Source organism: Harmonia axyridis, chromosome 1 (assembly GCF_914767665.1).
Source record: "Harmonia axyridis chromosome 1, icHarAxyr1.1, whole genome shotgun sequence".
NCBI classification, from domain to species: Eukaryota; Metazoa; Arthropoda; class Insecta; order Coleoptera; family Coccinellidae; genus Harmonia; species Harmonia axyridis.
In genome coordinates this window covers 56,911,982-56,934,577 of record NC_059501.1, presented here as the reverse complement: position 1 = coordinate 56,934,577, position 22,596 = coordinate 56,911,982, and the positions used below count along the sequence as shown (strand labels likewise).

The window sequence follows — 22,596 nt, the reverse complement described above, 5'->3', positions numbered from 1 at the left end:
GACCTGATTTTGCGGAATTTCCCCTAATTAAACACTCTGAAGGACATCAGCTTAGGGTTGAAGGCACTGGTGGCTTGAAAGATTTTAGCCGACACCAGACTTAGAAGAATTTCGAATGAAGTTGCAAAATGGCGAAGGAAACGGGTAACGGCAATTTTTCATCTGATGCGTCGGGGACCCTGATTAATGATAATATCTACCAACTTGCAGGCTGCCTCCTCAGTCAAACAGATGATGTGTGATGTAAAAGTAATATTATTGCTTGCGTTTTGAAGTGTTCTGGCCTCTGGGTGGTGTCCCTTTTCGGCAGCAGATTAATGATTATACAGGATTTGTAGGGATTGTATCCACATGATGGAGGATGACCAGAACTGATGGGACCCGCTTTGCTGGATGATGTGTTGGAGCCCACGGCGATGTATATTTCTTCACCTATATCGGGAGAGCTACACTTTGGGTGTGAATTATTGTTCGTGTTTGTTATTTGTGTTGCTGAGTCGAGACGAGAGATTTTTGTTCATTCCGTCTGACCGCGAACATTATTATGTTTACCTGCGCTTGCGGCAAGGCATACGCCACGGAGAGAGGCCGAAGAGACCATGAAAAAAGATACTGCAGGGGTGCACCAGGCAGCGGTTCCTCTGAGAAGACCTGCCAATACTGTCAACGTGATTTTGCCAGCTACATGGCCATGAGAAAGCACCTTTCTGTGGCCCACCCACAACAATACAACCACGAATTATACGTGGAAACAGAGTCAACTAACAGACGACAAATGTGGACTGATGGAGAACTTGAAGAGATGGCAAGGCTGGAGGCGACTTATAGTGGTGACGGACTGCTGGACTATCTGGCAGATATGATGGGACGACCGAGAGGGGGCCTTCGCAAAAAAAGATATAATGTCCGATATAAAGAGATGGTGGAGAGATTCCAGCGGAGTGCCCTATCGGAAGATACATCACCGGTTACTCCTGAACAACTAGCTCCGGTGATGTCCAATATGACGAGACCATACACCAGGTCTCAGGCAGGGCAGACCTTGACATCGGTGCCTACCTCGATGGAGAACCCAACGTTGGGGGTGCTGAATGCTGGCCCTCGGACACTTGCATCTGTCGCTTCTCGTTCGGTATATGAACGAATGCCGCCGATTGCGGAGAATACCTCGGTGGAGACTGATCCGAACGCCGATAACAGACTGGAGCCGGTGCCGGAAGAGAGTGAAGACCCAGTCGAGCGACACCTGCTGGAGTTGTGTGGTAGGTCGGAGGACGCTGACGCGATTGCGATCTGTCGGTCAGTGTGTAGGAAAGAAGACACGTTCAAGGAGAACCTGGATGCGTGGACCACCAGATTGTGTGAGCTATATGGTAGGGCGATGAGAGCTAGGCGAGTTGTGCCGTCGGAGATATTGACAGAGAGGAAGGGCAGGCGTCGTCTGAGGGCTCAATTGTATAAATATACCCAAAATAAATACAAGACGAATAAGAAGGAATTGGCAAGGGAGATAATTGATGACATCCAGCAAGCTACCCATAGCACCACTCCTTCAAAAGAGGATATCATGAGCCATTATAGAGAGATCTTCGAGTCCCCCTCTCCACCAGACGACCTGCCCATTACAGATTTAAACAAGGATCAGGTGAACATCTATGCACCGATAGATTCTATTACCATCCGGGAAACCATTCGAGCCATAGGCAAGACCGCCGCTGGACCGGATGGTATTGATTCAAGTCGTCTATCAAGGATACCCTTAGAAAAGATTGAATTCCTGTGCAATATGATACTGCTCTCGCGCTATATACCTGCGCCCTTAAGGCACAGTAGGACTATACTCATAGCTAAAACTAAGATCAATCTGGATAAAGTGGACAACTGGCGTCCCATTACGATATCTTCCATTCTGCTGCGAATTGTCAATAAGATAGTGGCAGGGAGACTTTCGGCGACGGTGAGGCTCGATGAGTGTCAGAGGGGATTCACCAGCATGGATGGATGCTTTGCCAACAACCTCACCCTCCAAACTATCATAAAAGAAAGGAGAAAGGCGAGAAAGCCTCTTACCGTCCTGACTCTGGATCTGAAGAAGGCGTTTGATAGTGTGTCCCACTCGTCCGTCCTGAGGGCACTCAGGAGATTTAAAGTCGATCCACAGTCCATCTCTCTAATTATGGCCAACTTCCGAGACCAGTCGACGACGATGTACTGTGGGGGAGAGGAGGTTGGAGTTTTCAGGATTTGGAGAGGGGTCAAGCAGGGGGATCCTCTTGCTCCCATCCTGTTCAACATGGTGCTTGATGAGCTCTTGGATTCCCTAAAAGAACGAAAGGGGGTTCACATCGGTGGTGTCAATGTGTCCGTTCTTGGATACGCCGATGACCTGCTTTTGATGGCAGAGTGCACCAAGGATGCTCAGTTCCTACTGAGATTCGCGCTGAGATTCTTTGAAGCGCGACATCTCACACTTAACCCCGATAAGTGCACGTCCCTGGACCTGGCTGCCGTGCCGGGAAAGAAGACGCTGTTCCTCCACCCGGCGCCAAAGTTTTACGTGGCAGGAATTCCTATTCCCCCAATTGAGACCGTCTCCGACACTTTCAAATACCTTGGGCACCACTACACCTGTGCCGGGGTTACCCCATGTGACTCCACCAACCTGGATGCCCAACTGGGCCGCATAATGAGAGCACCCTTGAAGCCCCAACAGAAGTTTGATCTCGTGAATCACTATTTAATACCGAGATATGTACACTCCATGCAATCCCCTTCAGTCAACTCCAAGGTCCTAAAGAAAACGGACAGGCAGATAAGAAGAGCAGTAAAGAAGATTCTAAGACTGCCTGTACACATAATCGATGAAAGTCTTTATACTCCCGTACATCTGGGGGGTCTTGGTGTGTTCTCCTTCTCCAGGAAGATCCCAATAATCATGATGGCTAGAGTAGAGAAAACGAGACGATCCTGTGAACTTTTTGATGGAGTAATGACATCTAATACTTCCTGGACCGACCGCGTGAGAAAAATGATCAAGCCACATCTCAACACCAAGCATGCGGTCGACAAGAACAATGCGGAAATATTGGAGAGATCATTCTATGGAGGAGGTACACGACAAGCTGAGAACGACGGTGCCTCAAATTTTTACGTTCATTCACCGCCGATGGTGTGGTCAGGGGAGGACTATATCGCAGCAATCAAGTTGAGAACCAAATCGCTGCCCACGAGAGGGCTACCGTATGGCCCCCGTGAATCCAGGATGTGCAGAGCTGGTTGCGGTAAGGTGGAGTCCCTTTCCCATATGCTCCAGCAATGCCCACTTGGCCATACCAAGCGGATGAACAGGCACAATTTTGTAGTGAAGAGGATCGTCGATGCAGCTCGAAAGAAGGGATGGGAAGTTGTCGAGGAGCCTCACATCAGAGACACCAGAGGCAGGCTCAACAAGCCCGATATGATCTGCACCAAAGGCGCGGAGGTGATAGTTGCAGACGTGGGGGTGTCATGGGAGGCCCCTAGGTCGCTCTCTGAAACATATGATCTGAAAAGAGCGACATATGATCAGCCAGAGCTGTTGGAGGTGGTGGCGGCAAGGAATCCTGGCAGAAGCATTCGAGTTTTACCTTTCATCATCGGAGCGAGGGGGTTCTGGTGCCGAGAAAGCAGTGCCCTTCTACAAGCCCTCTCAATAGACACCACGCCAATTAGAAGGGACCTCGTGATGACAACTCTACGAGGAGGATGGTCCATCCACAAAGATGTCAGTCGCAGAGCGTGGGACTAGCATTTCATCTTTTGCTACCTCTGGCAAGATCCACAGAGCGTAATTGATCTTTTGTGTGTGTTGCATGTGTGTTCGTGTTCGGGATTATGGCCTTTTCCGCTTTAAGTGTGTGAGAGTGAACGGTTGAGCGTCATCAGAGACAATTTTTGATTTTCTCTCATACCATTGTTCACTGCCTACATTCCTTTGTTACCTTGTGATATATACTTATATGTACCATTGAATTGTGTCCTATATACACTTGCACTTTTTGTAATTCACACTGTCTACTTGAATAAAGATCTTTAACAGCTGACCAACAATGGGAGTGGGACAATAGAATAACCCCCTGGAGGAACACTCCTGGTTTTGCTAAGACAAAGCAATTTGTGGCGCTTTCACCGACCTATACCAGAAAGCTCTTGAAGCTACCACGAACTGAGCTTCGGATAATGGTGGGACTGCTGACAGGAAACTGTCGGTGCAAATACCTTTTTAACGCATGGATAAGGCAACAGATGAGATTTTCAGGCTTTGTGGAAAGGAGGTAGATACAGCCGAACACATAATGTGCAAATTTCCGGGATTAAGACCCATATTTATTCTGAAATACATGTCCAAATTATCAAATTCCAATTTATATATTCTGAAATCAATTTTTCCTTTTCTGAATCACATTTTGCTATTCTGAAATACAAATTACCGTTTCTGAATATAAGGTTCTTTTTCTAAATTTCAAAATCCCTATTCTGAATTACAATTTCCATCTCCTGAAACTCAATCCGCTTTTCTCAATTACATTTTATGCTTTCTGAAGTACAATTTGAAAAGGTGTAGTAATGAATCTTTTCAAAGAGGGAATATTTTTCATTTATTCACATAGCATTATTTCTTATATTTGGGGAACTTTCAGAATATTTTTATTTAATTATCAAAATTAATTTGATTGAATTCTCATTCAAACTATGGACAAAATAAATAACTTGTTGAAATTAAGTTTGCAGACAGAAAAAGTACTTTTTCACTTGGCAATTATTTATATAAGCCAGAAACTATAATATTATATAATATGTAGAAAATAATCAAGACAAATTTAAAACCAATTTCAATAGAAATTTATTCAGCTTTCGATATAATAATAAGTTTCATTAAAATATTTTTAAACATAATTTGCTTCTGATTGAGTATACAAACTTGCAGCAAAAACAATATCTCTCTTGATGGCATTTGAAGCCTCTTCCATTTTTTCTCGCAAGGCAATATTTCCAATAGTTTTAGCAGCATCACGGACATCACAAATGGTATCATTCAACTGTTGTATACATCGGACAATTATTCCTTCCTGGTAATCTGTGTGTTGCATTATTTCAACAAATGACTGGAACAACAAATAGAATGTGTTACATATTTTTATCTAGACTTGTTACAAATTGCAATGTTATAATTAGTTTTTAATTCACAGCATAAACTGCTAAGTTTATGCTGTGTGCCAAGTCAAATTGCTTTTAGATGAACAAAAATTATTTAAAATTTGAATATTTGTTATTATGTACTAAATAATGATAGTAAAACTCTACCTTTTTAGAAGCCCACTCATACACTATATTCACTACACCAAAATTGAGTTCTTCTTGGATATCCTCACTCCTGATTTGTAACTCTCCTTCTTTGTTTAGAATATCTGCATGAATATTCTTCAACTGATCAATAGCCTACAAAGTAAATATTGTAAATTTTATGTAGATCGATTGAACTTTTTATAAATTAGTTTTGAAAATAAGATACCTACAAATATTCTTTAACATCTTATTAGAAAGTAATGGGTTTATTATGGGAATTTAAATAAATCTTAATACTGTTTATGATGCAAACTTGTTTTGCATTCAAAATAGAAAATTCTAGAGTTGATGTCTGAAGCTTTAGGTAGCAGATTTTCTCGCTATCCCGGATAAAATATTGAAAATGAATTTCAATGAATTATATCATGAGTAGTTCTTTATATAATTTTGGGCGAGGTTGAAAAAGAATGACGTTATATGAGATTTCATCGAAATTACAGTTCTTTCGGATATAAGTTGTTTTTCGCTAATGTGCAAAAGTGAAATACCTGAGAACGCAATATTTCACATTATTCTTGTTCGATTTTTGATGAAATTTGGTATGGATATTTAGGTTGGGGACATTAAAGGTGCCATGAGAATTACAGATTTAGACTTAGTATATCCATTGCGTATAAGTAAATTACAACTTCCCAGAAGATATCAATGTTCAAAGACCGGAGTGCAATTTTGGAAATAAAATTCATCATTATGATTTGAAAATTCCAGGATTTGGATAATTTCAGAAAATTTTCCCATAATTCCAATATACGGAAATCAAAATCCTCAATTTCACTGAAACAAGGTTACAGGTTCTTTCAGATTTCTTTAAAAAATATTGATCCTTTATGAAATTTCTCGGAATATCCAATATTCTAGATTCCTTGGGAGTTCACCCCCTTCTTGTTGGCTTTCACAGCCAACTAAATCAATTTGGCCTTACTTTCAGAAATATTTTACTGCTAATAAGATGTTTTCACCAAGTATACAATGATTTGTTCACACATTTCATTTTACCAGATTTAATTCCTAAAATGAACAAACCTTTTGTAAAGATGGTTCCAGTCCTTTTAGCAGTTCATTTACGTCTTCCTTATTTCTAGACTTCACTTGAAAGACCAGGGTTGATAGAAGTGCAGCAACTTCTGCAGGTTTCAAATCGCCCAATATATTCCGATATATAAGTTCAGTGATGAGTAATTCATTCATTCCCATCTGACAGGCTACTTTTCCTTTCATTCTAACTGCAAAAGAAAAAGATCGTAAATATTTCTGACTAGTCCTTCCGAAATCATTTGATTTAAACTGAAAAAATCAGATGGGGATATAAAAAGTTTGTCCAAGTTTGAAGTGATTCTGTAGATGATTGTAAGTTTATTTCGTTTTAATCATTTTTTGTTCTCCCTTTATTATAAAACAGATGCAACATAACATTGATTGCAGTTCCCACAAAATTAGTTGTTTCCATTCATTGAATTTGCCATGTGCATCAAGATATTTCAAACATTAACCAGCATAAGCAACCAAATATGTCCTACTGACAATTACGACTGGCGATGTAATAAAAGGAGCGATTTCACTTGAATTGAGTTCGTTAGTTGTTATTTTGGCTTTTTGAACACCATTTTAAGAATTTTTTGAACCCACAACAAATATGCAGCATTATGCACATAATGATATACATATCAGGTGCTTCAATGTAGTGTTCAATATTTATAGTTCTCTGAAAAATGAAACCAATGATAAAATCTCATACATATACAAAGTTTTCCTGAATTGAAGGAAAATGGGAAAATGAAAATTCCTTGGAAAATTCTAAGAAAAAAGTTCTATAAGCAAAGCAAACGCTTGTTTTCAAGATATCAGAGTGTCAAGGCCGGTGCGTGTAATTTGACGCCTGAAGAAAAGAATTTTTCAGTGGCCCTGTTGAAAAAGCATCAATAACAACATAGCCTTCCTCATAACCACCCCCACAAAAAACCCCACCCTCTCCGAAGATAACGCAGAACTTTCTTCCAGCAATGAAAAATCTTGCAATCATCATGGGTAAATAAAATTAAATTCTAGTGAATGAAAAATATTGAAATGTTTCAGGTAATATATAATATTACACCAACTATTATCAAGGTTTTTGAATGAAATAAATCAGCAAAACAGAACAGATACATATACATAAGTCGAAAATATCGAAATACACATAGTATACAGTAAACATGAAAAATCCAATGTCTTTGTATTATTTAATATACACGCGGCTTAGTAAAGGCGGTTTGAAGAGATTTTTATCTTATGTTGTTTTTAAGAATCAAGGATGAGATATGAAGAGACGGCCAACAAACTGGGCCAAATTGCCGACAACTCCGGCCCTGCAGGGTGTTTCTTGTAGTCCTACTTTTTTGTTATAATTATGGCAGTTTATTGAATCATTAATCTTCGCTACAGATCCCTATCTGTAAATCTTCTTCTTCAGCTTTCACTCATCCAGTGTTGGACATAGGCCTCTTTCAGTTTCTTCCATGCTTCTCTGTCATTTGCCGTTCTCCTCCATTCTTTTCCAGCTATAGCAATTGTGCCATCTATCCATCTCTTTCTATGCTCCTTTTGATTTCTCGAGGGTATTTAGATAGGGTAAATAAGTACCAAAATTTATGATTAATTTAATCTTCATATCCAAATGTATGTTATTTTGAATTTTGAGCATAGTAGTCTGAATCATGAAGATTTCGAGATCAAAATCAATTATTTCCGTCATCCAAGCCATCAGTGAACGATAACTCACAAACCGAATAAGCTGTAGAGACTTGAAATTTTCAAGATAGGTTTCAGGTCTCAATATTTCGGTTCTATGTTCGTTACTGGACAAAATCCATCCGACAATTCCATATGAAATTTGTGTTTCGTTGATGGAAGATGGCATGAAAACTCAGCATTTGTTAAAAAAAAAAATGTACTTTCATCCAAAACAATTTCAAAGTGAAATTTCCATATCATATGATTTGATGATGATGAAGGCATAAATGGAACCTGTCAAGCATGCATTTGCTATTTTTATAGAGAAAGTTGTTCCGAAATCACTATTAAAAATTCATAATGGGAATCTGAAGTGAACTACTACAGAACCAACATTGTTGTTCAATTTATGTTTAAAGAAAATTGTTTCTACTTACCAATATTATCATTATCAACATATTCAAAATGTTTCAATAGCTTTATTCGATTTTGATAGTCTGGGTATAGAGCTAAACTTGATTTTGACAACAGAAATTTTAAGTTGTCTCTTTCTTCTTCAAGATATTTCTTTGAGAAGACTATTGAAAAGTGTTCTACAAAGTTAGGAATTTGGGTTCCAAATAAAGTATCATGTACTTTTTCTTTTAGTCTATACATTTCTGTTAGTTCCAGGTAGAGTGTGCTTTCTTTCACATGAAGATCTTGTATAAAGTGTAAATATTGAAGAGTTCCTGTCTCGGGATTATTAGCAGATAAAGAAAGTTTATGAAGTTCTTGTGTAGCCTTCATAACAGTTTGGCCGGGTGGGTCATTTTTGAATCTTGGTTGCAGTCTGAAAAATATATTCAATTCACGTAACTATTTTCCATTGAAATTTTTTTTGAACATAATATCACTGTTTACCTTTATTATCATCTGATGTGCAAATTAATCATTTGTTTGTTTTTAATCTGATGAGAATAGTTTGAATAGTTTTGTTTGAACAAAAATTTGATGATAACAATAGACTGCTTATGTCGAAGAGTAGAAGGTACTTTGTTATTTCAAATGGCACACCCTATATATTATTGCATTTTTCAATTTATCGTAGTAACATGAATTTTGGTTTTACTCTCTCATACTCATCTTCAGCGGTTTCTGAGTAATTAAATGATTTCCTCTTTTTTTTTGTGCAAAACATAGCTTTGATTAAACATTCTTAACTTCCATACTAGAAATCTTAGGAAGCTGAAATTTCGGATGCAGATTTACAAGATCGTATGCATCAGGTGAGTGTTACGAAATAAGCTTTTAATTATACAGGGTCATTCAAATTCGATGAGTTACCGAGACCAACAAAAACGGTTGAAAGTGCATTTTTTCAAATGGAATTCCCTGTATATTTTGAGATTTACTGAGAAAAAATTAAATTTCCGTCCAAATGATATATCATATTCCTATACCTGGATTGGAAGATTATCAAATTAGAAGCAAGTCTATGAAAGTCACATTATTTTGCAATATTTTGTGTTAGGTATCTTTGAAATGAACTAAAATAGATGGTAACAATTCAAATGAAATTTTTATGAAATTGTTCATTTTTCATGGACAATGTGACCAAATTTCAGAAAGAACATTTCTAATAATTTATATTATTAAAAGTCACTTATAACCGAGCTTATGACCAATTTTTGGTACACATGTTTTTAAAAACTTGTAAATTAAATATTTGTAGAGTAAAACTGTCTGCGTAAAAAAGTAAACAGTGTGTGTAAAGCATACGTATCAGTTCAGATTTCTGTGCTTTTTTCAATGTGCTAATGAATTTTCAAAATTCCAAAAAACAATGTGTTGTTTCGTAATTTGTTTCAACCCAGAGTTGGATTTGCGATTATTGAATAATTAATTTAAGCATTAAATAAGAAACATTTCTGTTCAATATGAAGAAAATATACAGGGCGGTCTGCTTATTAGTAGATGAAATTCACAAAACCCTGTCTATATCAGTAACAATGACAGTAAGAGCCGAAAGAGATACATTGGAGTACTATTGTGTATAATAGTCGGTTAGCAAGAAAAAAGGTCAGGACAAAACCACTTCTTAAAACAAGGCCGATTAGATTCTTATCAAAAATCATATATTTATTTCCATCTTGTAATGACATGACTCAAACCATTTTAAAACTAGCCCTAAACATGATTTTTTATTGAAATAAAAACTAGACGGCCTTGTTTTAAGAAGCGGTTTTGTTCTAAAAAACTTGACCTTTTTTCCTGTAAACCAACTATTATCGAACAAAAAAAAAAGAATGAAACTCTGAAACTATTTTAAACAAGGCTCTATACCAAGAAAGTAAGTCTCATCAATAGCCTCACCTTTTATTCCAGTCGTTAATTATTAATTCAGGGGAAGTCTTGATAACTTTGCCAGTTATTTCCAATATTTCAAGTGGTCCTATTTCTATCAGTTCGTGATCCACACTTCCAACAGGACAGTAGATTTTCATTGATGCCAAAGATATCATTTTGTACCATAAAGATGTTTTTTCATCAAGTTTACAATTTTGTAAATCTTTCTCGGTGAGTATTAAAACTTTGTACTGATTTCCACGAGCTGTGGAGAGCAGAAGTGCTAGTTTGTTAATGTGGTTCTTCCAACAGATTAATAAAATTCTACCAGGAGTCATAACTTTTTGTACATGACTGATAACATTTGGCTGAAAAGATATCGAAAAGTATAACTAAAAATATAATGAGAAAATCTGTAAAACCAAAATTCAATTTATAGATTCCTTGAAATTAATAATAATTATAATGTGAAACAATAAAAATAGTTCCACTTTCATCACTGAATAGCTTAACTTGTATTTAAACATTATATAATAAATATTGAAATAACAATCTTACCATAACTACAGCTCGTTGCTTGAAATAGGCATTAGCACTATCAAAGTAAGCTACAAGAGGTTGCAAGTAGTTGTTTAATTCATCTTTACATATATCACAGATTTCTTTCTCTACATCTACTAGTCTTTTCCTCCATTCTGTCATTTTTTTCTGATGATCTGCTTCTAAGAAACTACGAGACATCATCCCTTCAACTGATAATTTTTCTGTTCGAAGAAGACTGAGTACCTAGAAATCACATGATTCTAATAGCACAAAAAAAAACATTTGCAGATGATGATCATAGCAATCGATGCAGGTATTATGAATTATGATTCAGAAAAAAAAATAATTTTTAGATTGTAACAATTTTCAAGATATTGTATATGGATTCAAAAGTTTTGCGGATCATCTTATTCTCATATGAAGGACTTTTCAACATTAACAATAGAGTGATAAGTGAGATTGAAAGTGCAAGAATTGTGGTTGTAATTGAATAAGGCCGTGCTCAAAGGTTTGTGGCTAACAGAGTTAGTGTTTTGCAAAGTGACGTATCTCGGACATGAAAACGCTCCTGACCAATTTTCATCTTGACAGACCAAGGAGCGAGGAAGATGTGTCAACAACGAAACCATTATATCCACTTAACTGTCCCAAAAAAACCCGACCATAGCACTCCAAACAGATATGAGACATGCCTAGGGAATTCAAGTAACGCTCTCTATTGTCAACAATTCCTTTTATTTTTATTAGTCTTTTTCTTCAGGGGGTATCAGTCATACTCCAGGGGGTAATAACCCGCGGACACACTCCTGGATTCACCACTGGTAATGCGTTATTTAGTTTGTTAACAATAATCTATTTTGTCAGTTCACTAGAAGTGTTTTTGTGGATCAATGGATTAAAATACCAAACAGAAGGAATTTTCTGAAACTTTTTATTGTAAATGTAGTTCTGTGGAATACACTCATGGTTATTTCACCATAATAACGAATTTCTGGCCAGAAACTTGACTAACCTTATCAAACAACTGCAATATTTCCTTGATATGGCTCTGGTCTACTATTTTCTCTTTTCAAGAATCAAATTTATCACTTTGAAATACTAGTCGATAGATGACAAGAGAGAATATGCTGTTAGTACTATAGTTGATTCCTAAAGGGCCTTTAGAATGTAATGATAATTGGATTATATGTTACCTTAAATGAATTACTTCAGTAGAGGCCAACATTGAAGACAATACCATAAATTTGGTTGAATAATACATACATGTTTGGTAATTTATTTTTGATATAGGAATTCACCTGAGATATTATTTTATACCGAGGTTTTGTTGCCAGCATATGAATTTTAATCCCGCGAATGCGGGATCCCTCTGAAATTCTACGGGATCAAAATTGCGGGGTTTTCCATGGTACAGTATTTAGAAAACCCAGGCAAATATCTGGAAAATCTGGGATAACAGTCAATGTCTGCAAAAGGTCAAAGAAGATACATTTGTACTTCATAGCAAATGAACCTTACGAAATGAAATTAAGAGTTTGACTGACAGGTTGCAAATATAGACATCTGTAGAAGACAAAGCATAATCCCAAACTGAAGACCATTTCACTTATGCGAATGAGGATAAAGTATCTTTATCTAATCTAGCAATGAGACGTGAAACATCGCCTTTGAGTTTAGAAGAGGAATCAAATCATAGTATTCCTTCTGCGCGAGTACCTGAATCAAAGGCTTCTTCTATGGCTGTACGAGCACGAGTACGAACAACACTTGACCAGTTATTAAAACATTAAATGACCTTTTTGAATGCAGATGGAAAAAGGGTACGGATACATACTTGGAAGCTGTTTACAACTCCGACCCTCGACTCAATTTCCTTCCACCAATCACAAAGGCTCAATTTTGAATAACAAAATGGTTTCCAGTTGGAACAACTGTGAGACAGCACTTGTCGGTAGATTTTTTCGAGTTTACCCGCGGCAAAACTTGACAGCTGTTGCCATTAAATAAACACTTTTATACTATAGTATAGGCCTTTTTATAAGCATGTTTAATAGGTTGAGTACAAAGAGTAGATATCGGGTGTCCCAAGGTGAGTGGCCTATTAGATTATTATGGAAACTATTGATGGTAAAAATTTCAAATTTTGTGGATAGATATTCGGCCATGTAAGGTACATTTTCAAAATAATTTCACATTTCCAGTGTTGCCGGATGTACGACAATTTGGCAACAACTTTGTTGTTTTAAATGGGACACCGGTATTTCTATTTTTTTATGATACTCCATAAAATATTAAATCTATTTACTCTTACTTTTCCATTCCTATCTTTAACGGTTTTTGAGTTATTAATTATTTTTACAAATTTTAGATCAAATTGGCGTATTACGAAAATGACTCTAGTTCGCTCAATATTTGAGATTTAAGTCAGAAATTTTGCAAGTCGTTAGATATTGATCTGATCTGTGTCACTGCTTTTGAATTATGGTTGTCAATAATACAGGATGGACCAAAAAAAATCATCATTTGCCAAGTTACAAAATTGTAAAAAAGTCTATTTTTTCAAATTAGACACCTAGTATATTTTTCAATTTTTGGAATCAGTAGAACACACTCTACAATTTTTCTATTCACGTCCCTATACCTATCTCAACTGGATTCCGAGTTATATGCGTTATATGTGTATATCTTTCTTGAGCCATTATCTATAGAAAAACCTCGGAACAAAACACCTGTTAGGCAATAATTGTTTATTTTGACATTTATGGATTGAACTGATTCATTGATATATCGATCTATGAACGACAAGAGAAAATAACAATGCAAAAGAAATTAACGCTTATTGAATCAATGTGAAATCTAATAAACGCATATAACTCGGAATCCAGTTGAGATAGGTATAGGGACGTGAAAAGAAAAATTGTAGAGTGTGTTGTACTGATTCTAAAAATTGAAAAATATACTAGGTGTCTAATTTGAAAAAATAGACTTTTTTACAATTTTGTAACTTGGCAAATGATGATTTTTTTTTGGTCCATCCTGTACTATTGACAACCATAATTCAAAAGCAGTGACACAGATCAGATCAATATCTAACGACTTGCAAAATTTCTGACTTAAATCTCAAATATTGAGCGAACTAGAGTCATTTTCTTAATACGCCCATTTGATCTAAAATTTGTAACAATAATTAATAACTCAAAAACCGTTGAAGATAGGGATGGAAAAGTAAGAGTGAATAGATTTAATATTTTATGGAGTATCATAAAAAAAATAGAAATACCGGATGTCCCATTTAAAATAACAAAGTTGTTGCCAAATTGTCGTACATCCGGCAACACTGGAAATGTGAAATTATTTTAAAAATGTACCTTACATGGCCAAATATCTATCCACAAAATTTGAAATCTTTACCATCAATAGTTTCCATAATAATCTAATAGGCCACTTACCTTGGGACACCCGATATATTGTTAACAATCCCGCATTCTTGCGGATCCGCGGGATTGATAATTTTTATCCCGCGGATTTGCGGGATTGATATTTTGGTGCAGGATTGGATTCCCTAATTTTAATCTAACTTGGAAAAGAGAGAACAAGAATAATCAATGTCATCACTAGAATGATTGTACCCCTCAAAGGATAGCAAACTGGTAAAAAAAAGCTTCAATTTGTCGATTAAAACTTATATCATAACAGTTTCAGAATGAGTTCCATAATGAGAAAAAAAATTAGTATAACTCACCATGCCATATGTAAGTCTAAATTGGCTTTTCAAGGACTGTGGCTTTCCCATCATCATGTCCTTTAACGTTATCTCGGAAGGTAAATTGTTTTTACACAATATAATGACAGTACCTTCTTTATCATGTTGTCTTCTTCCCGCCCGACCTGCCATTTGTATGTACTCAGCAGGCTCAAGATTTCTCCACTCTTTTCCATCATGTTTCGTTATTGAATCAAAAATAACAGTTCTTGCAGGCATGTTGACACCCATAGCGAAAGTTTCAGTAGCAAACAATATCTAGAATAATCAATTTGATGAGGTTACCATTCAGGGTGTATGTTCACATTGTTTGCATTTTGTTAGTGCCAAAAATAGGCAGCGAATGTTTAGAAGGCTTTTTCAAAAAACAATGACCAATTAATTTTAGGTGCGTCGTTTTATACAGGGTGGCCACAGTCGATGGTACCCTGGGCTTTTACTACAGTGAAACTTACGATTTTATTGAAAATTTGGTTTCTTAGGTAGGAACCACTGCTCTATCGATCTAAAATATTCAGCGTATTGGTGTTAACGCTCATATCAAAATGTATGTACTAACAACTTCGATATTTCAAATAGAGCAGCCGCGGTATATTATTCCATTTTCATTTTGCCATAGCATTTTGGTTATTTATGTATTAACTTCATTGTCCCAATCTAAAGCGATTTTTGAGTTATTGAATTATTACTCCTTTTTTTTTGAAAAACAAAGCTTTAATTAAACACTCATCACTTCAGTACTTGGCATCTTAGAAGAGCTGAAATTTCGGCTATGAATTATCAAAATCCCGTGTATCATTTACGTGAAATAAAATACGTTCCTAATTATACAGGGTTGATCAAAATCTCAAGCTTCAACAAAAAAATAGCGTTTTTTCAAATGAAATGACCTGCTTATCATAAGAAGTATTCAAAGAAAATGAAATTTCCTTTTAGACGATATAACATGTTCCTATATACCTAAATTGTATGATTTCTTAATTAAAAGCAAGTTTTCGTTCCATTTATTATATTTCATGGAAATTGTTCCTCAGTTTTGTGATTTTTTTTACTATAACTGATTAACTGCATTATGTATTAACAGTATTCTGCATTCAAATGAATTTCCTCTTGGACTGCCCTCTAAATTGAATAAAATAAAATATTTCAGTAGTTTTTATTACATATTAATGAAACAAAAAAATAGTTACATTGTGGATTTATTAGAATTTTAAAATTCCAATTCAATGTTATTTAACTTCTGAATGAACAGATTCCAAATGAGATTTGAAATCAATCTTCTGACTACAATTATACTTGCATAAGTGGCACTTATGTTTCTTCAAATTTAAATGAACTGATTCTATATGATTTTTGAGTTGTTGTTTTCGAACTGCTGCATAGTCACACAAGTGGCATTTGTGTTTTTTTGTTTAAATGGAATGAGTCTATATGATTTTTAAGGTTTGTTTTTTGAACATATGCATGGTCACATAAGGGGCACTTATTTTTCTTTATATTTAAATGCATCGATTCTATATGCTCTTGGAGACGTCTCTTTTGAACTGATCTATAATCACATAGGTGACATTCATGTTTTTTCAAGTTTAAATGAACTGAATTCATATGTTGAGTTAAGTTACTTTTATATGCTGTGGCATAATCACATTTTTCACATTTATACTTCCTCAAATTTAAATGGACCGCTTCTATATGCTTTTTAAGGTTCACATTTCGAGCAGAAGCAAAATAGCATAAGTGACACTTATGTTTCTTCAAATTTAAATGAACTGATTCTATATGAGTTTTTAGATTGCCCTTTTGAGCTGCGGCGTAATCACATAGTTGACACTCGTATTGCTTAATATTCAAATGAATTGAATTTATATGCTCTTTAAGATTTACATTTCGAACTGAAGCAAAATCACAAAAGTTGAAGTTATATTTTTTTGGATTGATCTCCTTGGGAGACTCAATTAAATTAAAATCGGATAATATCTCAATTTCATATTTTTTTGGAGTTTCTATTGTCTCAGCAGATTCCTCATTTCCTTCTACAAATTGTTCAACAGCTTCAATATTTAGTTTATAAGTTAACACTTCATCATCTACGTACTGAGCACTGAAACAAATCATTGTAATAACATAATTTCTGATCCATCATCATGTTATCGGATTGAATGAAACGAGTAGATAATCTTTCAAAAACCCAAATATCCAGTTTTTCATTTGAAAATTTTTTGGTTAGTAATGTGTATTTTTCCATAGATACTTTTGATATTTTCAGAAAATAATGTGAATAAAATTCTCACTTGTAGCTGAATAATGATTCTTTGATCTCATCTTGATCAACTTCTACTTTTAACATTTCGATCTCCATTTAAATATTTTTGAAAATTGCTTGCAAATTTTTCAAGAAATATGAGGTACTTTTGACAGAGAAGAAGTTCTGCTTATCATAGACAAACTACTGAGTAATTGATATTTTAATGATAGATATTTCTATGCTATGGAATATCAATGCCATTGGCGGAAGAAGCGTGAACTATTATATGATTGAGCAAACCATAAAATATTTAATGATTTTTTATTATTAATGAAACAAAAAAACAAGTAATTCGTCACAATGTGACTTCAAAGGGCATAACTTTCAGGACGAAATTAAGTCGCTCTAGTTCATTGGTTCAAGAAGGAACATCTCAATGAACATTCTGTACAATTTTACCATATTGGCCGTGAAGAATGAACAATTTCGTCAAAACTTGTGCATATCGTTTATTGCCTTTAATTTTTTTTTTTATTTTTTTTTAATTGTTCTTCCATTATTCGTTATAGAATTCAACACTATTTTATGCCAATAGTCAAAATATTATAATTTACATGTTCCATGATATTTTGTGGATATCAAATACAAATGTATCCTAATATTGCTATTGAGATGAAAACTTGCTTTCAATTAGAAAATCTTACAATTTAGGTATAAGAACATGTTACGTCGTCTGAAAGGAAATTTAATTTTCTTTCAATACATCTCATGATATGAAGATTATTCCATTTGAAAAAACGCACTTTTTAATAATTATAGTATGTCTTGTTGGAGCCTGTGATTTTGAACAACCCTGTCTGAGTATAGGGACGTATTTTATTACACGTAACGGATACACGGGATATTGGTAAACCATACCCGAAATTTCAGCTTTCTAGGACTCCATATACTGAAGCAGTAAAGTTATATTTCGCACAAAAAAAAGTTAATCAATCAATTGCTCGAAAACCGCTATAGATAGGTACAAGAAAGTTAATACATAAATAATCAAGATGCTGCGGCAAACCAATAAAAGTAATAATATACTGGCTGTTCTATTTAAACTTTTGAAGTTGTTAGTAGTCTCCAATAAAAGCGATGCGCTGAAAATATTTTAGTTTGATTGAACCAAAAAACCAAGTTTTCAATGAAATCATATGTTCGTTTTCCCTAAAAGTCCTTGCACCATCGACCATGGTTACCCTGTATAGTGCTCAATATAATGAGCAGTTATAAAGACAAGGAATTTTTGTTTTGTTTTCTGCTATAAGATTTACCTTGATAAGTTCTTTCTGAAAAAGCATTTCGACAATCTCTTTGATGATAGGAAGTACACCGCTATGATGAACTCCAATTCCTCTACTCAAAATATCATCCATTATAATAACTTGGGGAACATTCCTATCAGCTTCCGATAAATTCCTGATGCATTTTTGATAGAATCCTTTGATTTTACGCTTTTCTTTCGCTGTTGTTAAATCGGTTGAATGTAAATTGATGGCATTTCTATCGCATTTCGATCTAGAAAATGTGAATGCCACTGCAGGAAGTAAGTTCTCAGTTTGAAGATGAGCGATTAGGGCCACCCAAAGTGTTTTGTCCTGTTTTTCAGTAAACTGCCTTCTGTCATTGCCTCCTTTTTTTTCATTTTGATCCAATATAGATTTTGCCACAACATATCTGGTGAATTGGTTAATGAATATTATTTTTACTTTGTAATGTTTTTTTTATAGATTTCATCACAAAATGAAAGCAATCTCAATGAACTTAGGATATTAACAGGCTTTTCTAAAAGAAAACGTTTGTAAGTTATGCCAAACAGAAACCTTCAAACACATTGTAAATAACATGATCCAGGGATTATTCTCCGAATTGATATTATTTTTATGGTTACAAGTTTCACCAGTTTCAAATTCTCATTTATTTTTAGAAATATAGTATTGCAACTAAAGTATACTGCACTAGATTATCTGTGCAGTTTGAACAGAAAGCTCTAATCAGAATATAGAATACACTTCATTCAATGCATGTTGATCTCATAGTTTAGGTTTATATTAAAATCGTCAAATAATAATTCGAAAGTGATATTGATAGACTTATTAAGATAATACTTCACAGTAACTAATATTACATTATAAGAATGAGGGATTCCTCATATAAAATACTAATTTGATTATTTTACTTTAAATTAAATAAGAAAAATTCACAAAAATGATTTTCATTTGTCCTTTTGACTAATTTATTGGATGATACTATTTTTAGAATTAGGCCATAACCATATTTCTTTCTGCACTGTATTTCTTCAAAGTCAGTGTAATTTAGGATGGTGAGAAATTATTTTGAATTTTTTGTTGAAACATGATTTTACAACAGATTGTAGTGTAGCAATGAAAATCATCGAACAAAGTGCATATATCACATACTGCACGTGTGTAGCTCAATGAAGTAGCATCGTCAATACCAATCAGTATTGGCTGAAATTCATTATGAATAATATTTCTGCAATTTGAAGATATAACAAGAGCAAATTTGATTAAATACGACTGATCAAACTGTCTTTAAAGGTGGGTTTTAGTTATTTTAATGAATCCTGAATTGACATATATATCATACATATATCAAATAAATATAAATAAATAAATAAAATAAATATTGTCATATTTAATTCTATTTTCTAAAGATAAATAAATATCCAAATGTTGACAAAACCATCATAGAGTAAATTTAAATTGTAATGAATATCAAAATATGGATTACATACCCTTCCATACTCCACTTGTCGTCATTTAGGATGGCAAACTTGTTATTTCTTGTTTTACCATCAGTACCAGTATATAAATAGTGGTGTAGAGGTACTGGTCTTTTAGGTGTTGTGATAACATAAACTTTCTTCTGATATGTTCTACCTAGCCAATCAGCAAACTCTTCAGGTTTTGGTACTGTCGCACTCAGAAGTATAACGCTTACATTTTCGGGTAACATAATGAGCACCTTAAAGATGTAAGTTTACAGTAATAGTAAATGTAAGTAATGTAAAGTTAATAATGACCTATCCATAGACAAAAAAATCTTAAAAACAACTATTGCCAGTATGAATTCTAAATCGGTGTATATACTTGAGATGAATAAATCTATATTAGAAAATGTTTCAGCGTTTACTACATAGCTAGGTTATTGTTGAGATTCACCACAGTATCTACCCTTGGAATTTAATTAAATTTGTAGAGAAATAATTTATGTCAATCTTCTTGAATAGAAATTAAACCATGAAAGAAAACTTGAAGTGAAATGAATAAAATGAATGATTAAACTCATATCAACTCACCTGTTCCCATACATGACCTCTCTCCCTATCATTGATGTAATGTACTTCATCAAAGATAACATACTCCAAATCTCTCGTAGTATCACTGCCACAGTAAAGCATGGACCTTAAGATTTCTGTTGTCATAATAAGACAACTAGCAGTTTCATTAGTTTGAAAGTCCCCCGTAATCAGCCCAACATCATCAAATTCTTTTTTGAAATCACGATACTTTTGATTTGATAATGCTTTTATAGGGGAAGTGTATATAGTCTTTGTTCTATGCTGTTGAGAAAGTGCAATAGCATATTCAGCAACTACTGTCTTGCCAGCTGATGTATGAGCCGCAACAAAAACATGATTGTGCTGTTCTACTTGGAGAATAGCCAGCTTCTGGAAATTGTCTAACTCAAAGGGGTATTCACGAGCCATTTTCGGAATTTTTAGGTGGAAATCTTTCACTGGCTTTGAAGCATCAAGAATAATTGCCCATTCGGTACCTTTGGCAGCAGGAAGTGGTTGAGCTTTGCTAATATTAAGAACAAGAGGCTCTTTAGGAATAATAGCTTCTTCTTCAGAATGCATTTGTTCAACACAACTTTCAGTTTCATCTTTCGATTTTGTTCTTGAGCTCTCCCATGAACCTTAAAAAAAATTGCTATGAATCTGAAATTAATATTTGAAATAACAAAATTATTGATTAGCAATTGGATTAGAAAATGAGTCATTTGGACATTTCACTTAACAGCCAAACTAATTGATCTGTACCTCAACCAGTGTTTCGATAAATTCGAAAATATTGAAGATTTTAAGACATGAGAAGATACATTGTTTTCAGTTAATAAATTTTCAGTGAAGATTAGTTATACAGTACTAATACTAATTTATGATTTCAACTGAAACTTATTTTTTTGAAAATATGAAACTTGGTGTTAGAAGTTGTAGAGTAATATCCTGGAATTTCTTGTATTTGTCAAACGCTAAACATCAAGAGTTTCTATATGATTCTTTGAGGCCATTTGAATGAAAGGAATAGGAATATATGCTCCATATATTCAGCATTAGTTCTTCTACTTCAATAATACTTATTGGTACTACGGTTATGGAGCATCTACTATGTGAAAAATTCATACAGTGCTGGCAAATTTGTAGGTAACTTGGAAAGTGAAATGGAGAGCGACAACGTTTTTCCTTCTTCCACAAACAGTTTAAGTCCAATTGAAACAAGAGGATAGTGCATCTGTACCTCTACACCGAGCCACAATTGTTGAATTAAATACTCACTAAACTAATAATATTTCATATTATAAGGTACAACTAACCAAGTGAGTCTTGTTCTTTTTGGGCCAATTCCACTAAATTTATTACATGTTTCTGTTGTGGAACATTTCTTGGTATTACTTCTACTGTTTCTTCAAGTACTGTCACCCCATCTATGTCCAAAGTAAGTCCACTGGAAAAACCAGGAGGGACTGTCAGCAGTTCTGCAGAAAAAAGAATATTTGGTATAATGAGTATTTATATGAGGTTTATCAAAAAGTTAATACAATAATGTCATTTTTACTGTTCCTTACAAATTATAGATAAACTTGATTACCTGACTGGGGAAGCTCTTCACATTTAGGAATATCCAGAATATCATTCAAAAAGCTACCTGGAAGAAAAGGTATGAAAGAAGAACTTCCTCTTACTGCTTTTGTTGAAGGTATTGGTGCTCTATTAAGTAACATTGAATTCATAGGTGTAGCACCCACAGCTTCTATGGGTACTTCATGAAAATCTTCAATTTTTCCAGTGAATGGATCTCTTTGAACCTATAGGTACAATCTCATAGTTAAATCAAATTAATAAAACTTCATACTTCAAGGTATAATTTACCTTTAATGTTGTACTAAGGGGAGACCCTTCGAAGTGCAACAATTCAAGGGGGTTTGGTTCTCTCTCCCAATGAATTTGGCATCTTTCATATTCATATATGGAGAAGTTTTCTAAACCTGTTGCAAATTGCTCTAATTTCTTTTCAATATCTGGTAAAATAGATAATTCATTTCTTTTACGGTACTAGAAGAACAAATTCAAGTCATTAGAGACAAACATTTTGAAGATATTGAATTTATTACCATGATTTGAAAAGTATTATTAAGAAAAATTTCACTCTAGTTATTTGAAAAACATTTGACAAAAATAAACATTATTGTGAACACAGAAAACCACAAATGAACGTTAGAACTAATATGGTTTGATTCTTTCTCTTATTTTCATGTTATATAGGAGATTAAA

At 34.6% G+C, this 22,596-nt stretch overlaps 2 protein-coding genes across 2 annotated transcripts; both read right to left on the bottom strand.

The window, feature by feature from the left end:
• Positions 1-4,858: 4,858 nt before the first annotated feature.
• Positions 4,859-22,596, bottom strand: LOC123682455 (helicase SKI2W). The gene is made up of 14 exons (XM_045621068.1): positions 22,437-22,596; positions 22,195-22,377; positions 21,914-22,130; positions 21,639-21,800; positions 20,338-20,960; positions 19,774-20,003; positions 18,290-18,692; positions 14,708-14,986; positions 10,981-11,208; positions 10,450-10,790; positions 8,532-8,926; positions 6,409-6,608; positions 5,344-5,478; positions 4,859-5,144 (listed from the first exon to the last, which is right to left on the bottom strand). The coding sequence occupies exons 1-14, from the start codon at positions 22,437-22,439 to the stop codon at positions 4,926-4,928; spliced, it is 3,618 nt and encodes a 1,205-aa protein (XP_045477024.1). The 5' UTR covers positions 22,440-22,596; the 3' UTR covers positions 4,859-4,925.
• On the bottom strand, positions 15,912-18,275 carry LOC123682461 (zinc finger Y-chromosomal protein 2-like). Its single transcript, XM_045621076.1, has 2 exons — positions 17,020-18,275; positions 15,912-16,829 (listed from the first exon to the last, which is right to left on the bottom strand). The coding sequence occupies exons 1-2, from the start codon at positions 17,085-17,087 to the stop codon at positions 16,112-16,114; spliced, it is 786 nt and encodes a 261-aa protein (XP_045477032.1). The 5' UTR covers positions 17,088-18,275; the 3' UTR covers positions 15,912-16,111.